The 5,859-nt window shown below is 38.0% G+C and overlaps 1 protein-coding gene across 1 annotated transcript; it reads left to right on the top strand.

The window, feature by feature from the left end:
- The first annotated feature begins 3,053 nt into the window (after positions 1–3,053).
- On the top strand, positions 3,054–3,597 carry LOC142162128 (uncharacterized). The gene is made up of 2 exons (XM_075218437.1): positions 3,054–3,485; positions 3,586–3,597. Exons 1-2 carry the CDS (start codon positions 3,054–3,056, stop codon positions 3,595–3,597), a joined length of 444 nt encoding a protein of 147 aa, XP_075074538.1.
- Positions 3,598–5,859: the final 2,262 nt, after the last annotated feature.

Here is a 5,859-nt window from a genome sequence, read left to right as displayed (position 1 = left end):
CGTCAAGTTTTAGAAGAAGATAGTATAACACTTGATGATGCAGACGCAGATGGCGCATTGATCCCACACAATGATGCACTGGTAATATCTTTACTTGTACATGATACTAATATGAAACGAGTTTTGATTGATCCAGGTAGCTATATAAATATCATTCTTTTAAGAGTGGTAAAAAATGCAAGCTGATGACAAATTGATATCCAAAACACGTACCTTATCTGGATTTGACAATTCAAGTACTGTCACAAAAGGGAGATAATACTCACCACATTCACAGAAGGAGTAGTTAAAGATGCAAAAATTCAAGTAATAGATATGGATATGGCATACAATATTATCCTCGACAGACCTTGGATTCACGAGATGGATGTTGTTCCATCTTCTTTACATCAGGTTATTAAGTTCCCTTCACAATGGGGAATTAGGCAAATCCGCAGTGATAATTAGGCTTCTAAAACTATCAATTCAGTGGCAGATTCAAGCATACAAAATGACGTTGTGGATGTGAAATAGCAATTACAGAATTCGGTTGAGGGTTTACCAACTCAAATCTTAAGCGAAGATGGACAAACAGATGTAGACTCAAGGCATGATACTACTCAAGAGCTAGAAGAGAACGAAAACATCAAAACAACAATTTAGGAACTCGAAGCGGTGGTGTTGTTTATACATTAGCCAGACAGAAAAGTTTACATCGGAACCAACCTCAGCCTAGAGATGAAAAGTAAGTTAATTGAATTTCTAAAAGCTAACGCAGATTGCATTGCTTGGTTGCATTCAGATATGACAGATATACTACCAGAGGTGATGACCCATAAGCTAAATGAAGATCCAACGTATCCACCTGTCAAATAGAAGAAAATGAAGCAAAGATCCTTCAAAAACCAAGTGACTCAGGATGAGGTACAACCATGGAAGTCTACATTGATGACATGTTAGTCAAGTCGGCACAGGCGGGGGATCACATCCAACATTTGTCAGATACTTTTCAAATTCTCCGCAAATTCAATGTGAAGTTAAATCCCGAAAAGTTTGCATTTGGCATGTCTTCAGGTAAGTTTTTAGGTTTCCTAGTTTCAAACCGAGGAACTGAAGTGAATCCAGTATAGATTAAAGCCATTGAAGAAATACCGGATATACTCACGAGCAAAAAAGAAGTGTAGAGGTTGACAGGTAGGATAACAACATTAGGAAGATTTATTTCTAAATCTTCAGAGAAAAGATTTAAGTTCTTCTTAGTATTGAAAAAGCAAAGCCAATTTGAGTTTGAGTGGACTAAAGAATGCCAACAAGCGCTCAAAAATCTGAAAACATACTTGTCAAACCCACTGTTGCTGGCTAAACCAAAGAACGATGAATGCTACTCATCTATCTCATTGTGTCAGAAATGGCGGTAAGTGCAGTGTTAGTTCGAGAAGATAAAGGTAAAGAATCTCCAATTTATTATGTTAGCAAGTCCTTACTAGATGCTGAAACTCGATATCCTCATTTAGAAAAACTTGCTTTAGCACTAATTATGGGATCTAGAAAATTAAGGCCTTATTTTCAATGTCACCATATTTCTGTAGTGACCACCTACCCCTTACGAAATATATTGCATAAGCAAGAGTTATCAGGTAGGTTAGCCAAGTAGGCCATAGAACTAAGTTAATATGACATCACATATCAACCTAGAACTGCGATAAAGTCACAGGTTTTAGCAGATTTCGTGGCAGACTTTAGCCCAGGGATAGTAACAGAAGCAGAAAAAGAACTGTAGGTATTTAACGGGTCTAATCTAGGTACTTGGACCCTGTTTACCGATAGCTCCTCGAATGTTAAAGGAGCAGGTTTAGGCATTATTCTAATCCCACCTACGGGAGAAACTATAAGGCAAGCCATAAAGTGTCATCCTATTACTAATAATGAAGAAGAATATGAGTTGTGATTGCAGGTTTAGAATTGGCATGAGAGCTCGGAATAGAGCAGGTCATAATCAAAAGCGATTCGCAGCTTGTAGTTAATCAAATGCATGTGACTTATATAGCTAAAGAGGCGAGGATGCAGTAATATTGGGGAAAGGCACGAGATTTGATCAAGCAATTCCAATCTTGGAAAATCGTGCAGATATCCAGGGAAGAAAATGTCGAAGCAGACGCGTTGGATAATCTTGCATCCATTGCAGAAGTAACAAATGAATAAAATGCTTCCATAATACATTTATTTCATTCGGCACTCAACCAAGATAAAAACGAGGTAAATTTCAATAATTTCACCTGGGATTGGAGAGACGAGATCGTCAATTTTTTGCAGTACGAAATTCTACCTGAAGATAAGAAAAAAGCTCAAGTACTTCGACGAAAAACTACCCGTTATTGTTTGGATCGAGACAATTTATATCAAAAAATGTTCGGTGCTCCTTTAGCAAGGTGTCTCAGACCTTTTAAAATAGAGTATGTGATGAGAAAAGTACATGAAGGACATTGTAGAAATCACGCAGGAGGAAGATCCTTGGTAAAAACTCTAATTAGAGCAGGGTATTACTGGCCAAAAATGGAAGAAGAGTCAGAAAGTTTTGTGACCAAATGTGACAAGTGCCAAAGATATGGTAACAAAATGCATCGACCAGCAGAGTTATTACATCCGGTTGTTGCAGCATGCCTTTTATGAAGCAAGGGATGGATATCGTGGGTCCACTACCACAAGCCAAAGGAAAGGTACAATTGTTATTAGTACTCACTGATTATTTTACTACGTGGGTAGAAACAGGTGCCTTCAAACAGGTGCGAGAAAAAAAAGTCAGGGACTTCATTTGGAGAAACATCATATAACGGTTTGGGGTTCCAAAAGAAGTCATATGTGATAACAACCCGCAGTTCATAGGTGCGAAAATCACAGAATTCTTTCAGAGTTGGCAAATTAAAAGCATTACTTCAATACCTTATCATCTTGTGGCTAATGGACAAGCTAAATCAACAAACAAAGTTATTATTAATAACTTAAAGAAAAGGCTAGAGGAGTCAAAAGGTAAATGACCAAAAGTGTTACCTGGAGTCTTGTGTGCTTACCAAACAATGACAAAAACGAGTACACGAGAGACACCATTTTCACTTGTGTACGATGCTGAAGCCTTAATTCCAGTTGAAATAGGTGAACCAAGTACGAGATACACCCAAGTAGCCGAAGAGTCAAATGAGGAGGAGATGCGAATAATACTCGATTTGCTTGAAGAAAGGAGAAAAATAGCCTTGATAAGGATGGCTGCGCGGAAGCAAATTATTGAGCGATATTACAATCGGAAAGCTCATCTTAGATACTTCAAGATTGGGAACTTCGTACTCAAGAAAGTTTTTCAGTCAACGAAAGCAGCCAATGTAGGAAAGTTGAGTCCAAATTGGGAAGGACCTTACAAGATTCGAGGTATCACTGGAAAAAGGTGGCTACGAGTTAGAAACCATGGATGGCAAAGTTCTACCCTCGAGTTGGAATGTTGTTCATTTGAAGAAGTATTATTTCTAAGCAAAAGAAATACCCATGATCAGGTATCGCTCAATTACGATTTTTATTTTGTACAGTTAAAATTATACTAATAATTTTATATGATAGGCAAAAAGCTAGTCCACACTAGATGATGATATTAGACCTGAGGCAAAAGGCGTTTCCTCAGAAATAAAGCCAAAATTTTCTTTATCAAATCCACGAGAAAAGAGTTGTTTAGTAGGGCCACGGGGTACTGCAGGCGTCTCTTTATCAAAACTCACTAAGGTAGCATTCTCAGGCTCGAGCATGGGAACAGAACTAGAAGGGGGAGTAGCTTTGTCATTTGAAATGACCTGTCTTCTAGCTCGTGGCTTACGAACCAACGAGCATTCGTCATGTTCCTCTTCGTCTTCAGAGTTCTATGGTCTAACAGATTTTCTTTTTTGACGAAGAACTCAAGATTATCTCTTGAGCCTTTGATAGAGAGAGCCTCGAAGCCGTAATTGATGCAGCACTCACACCCTAAATGGGAAACCCTAATAAAGAAAAAGGTTAATGAGTTCCAAGATAAGCACAAAAATAGAGAAGAAAGTTAAAGAGAAAGTTACCGTAAGTCTCAACTTTCCATCCAAATCTGTTTGAAAGGTATTTCCAGGACCTTTCTTCCATTGGAACAACTTTTAGCAATTTTTCTACCCAACCACGAAAATTGGAAATTTTCTCAACAGTTCCTATGGTTGCTGAAAAAGAAAAGTAAAATAGTTACGAGAGTACAATTTTTTCCACCAAAAAAAAGAAGAGAAATAAAAGATTGGAAGAGAAACTTACATGCAAAGATCCACTTCTCAGGGAAGGACATGTTTTCTTCACCTACTAATCCACTTGTAGGAGCAACAACAAATCGGGCATACCAATGACGATCCTTGTCTTCTTCGGGGCTTATTAAAACCCTCTTACTCCTAGCCACAAGAGTAAACACCCCAAAACGAAATAACTTGGGGGAATAAAGATGAATCAGATGATAAAAGGTGAAGGGTAAAGCAGCCAAGTTTGACAAGTATATAAGGCATGCCACAACCCTCCATACAATAGGACCAATCTATCCTAAACACACATCAAAGAAACGACAAAACTCAATAACAATTGGATTAATAGGTGGCCTAAAATCTTATGTGAAGGGATATGTATACACGAAAAACCAGCTTTAAGGGAAGTGATCCTTTGATTCTCATTGGGGACTAGAATTGGGAAATCAAATTTTCAATGACAGTATCTACGCATAATAGAAATCAAACCCTCATTAATCTAGGAAGGGTAAACATCATCACGATCATGAGAAGTCATGGAAGTGACTTGATTCCTAATCGATTCTCTATTAGTAAAGAAGAAAAGTTCAGTAGGGATGGTCTCTTCAACAGAGGGTTCACGAAGTGGTTCACTAGAATCCCTATTTCTAACAGAAGATCTGTGTGAAGAAGAAACCCTAGTTGACGATGGAGGAGTAAAACTGGGTTGAGAAGAAGAACTACGTACAGAAATTGACCCTAAACTGCGCAACCTACCACCTCTCCTACTTCTAGTAGGAGTAGAAGAAAGGGGAAGTTTGTCTACTATGAGAACTTTTCGAGGATTAGAATTTGAAGATGACATAGTTGTATGAAAAAGTAGTATGTACTGAAGAACAAGAGTGAGTTGTGAACATTGAAGAAATTTTTTCGTAAAGCACAGGCAAAGGAGGTATTTATGTGAAGAAGAAACCGTCATGTAAAAGGGGTCATGATGAGAACGTCATAATGAAACAGTCACTTCATGACTGATGCAGCCATAAAAAAGCCCTAGAAATCGCTGAAGAGTTGCAGATCCAATTAACGAAGACCACGTGGCACATGCATTAAATGGAAGTGACGGATGACGTGTTGGTTTTGAAGAAGACGTAATGATACATGTGAAACATTGGCGAAAATTCCCGCCATAAATACATACCACTTACCAAATATTCAATTGCAGAATATTCGGCAAGTGGGGGGGGGGACTATCTGTATTGGTAAAAATAAATATTACATATGGATTTATGTGATGGCTAGTAAGACAAGACATGTGGATCATCAAGAAAGTGATAGTTGGAGAAATGCATTAAAAGAGGCACGAGTCGTTACAGATGCAAGAAAATCACCCACGAGAGGGGAAGATATGGTCGTTCAAGAAGAGGTACCGGCAGAATGAGTCGAGACAGTAAAAAGGAAAGATTCATTGATCTCCAATTAATGAGCATGGATGATTACAAACGTTACAGAATCTTAACAAAACAGTTACGATTACTAATTATAACGTTTAATTAATGTCATTAATTCTCATAATAACTCAATCATAAAAGGGGAAAAGACGTTGTACTTAAGTCTA

This window comes from Nicotiana tabacum, chromosome 7, assembly GCF_000715075.1.
Source record: "Nicotiana tabacum cultivar K326 chromosome 7, ASM71507v2, whole genome shotgun sequence".
NCBI classification, from domain to species: domain Eukaryota; kingdom Viridiplantae; phylum Streptophyta; class Magnoliopsida; order Solanales; family Solanaceae; genus Nicotiana; species Nicotiana tabacum.
The sequence above is the reverse complement of the archived record's forward strand: the minus strand, read 5'-3'. Positions and strand labels throughout refer to the sequence as shown.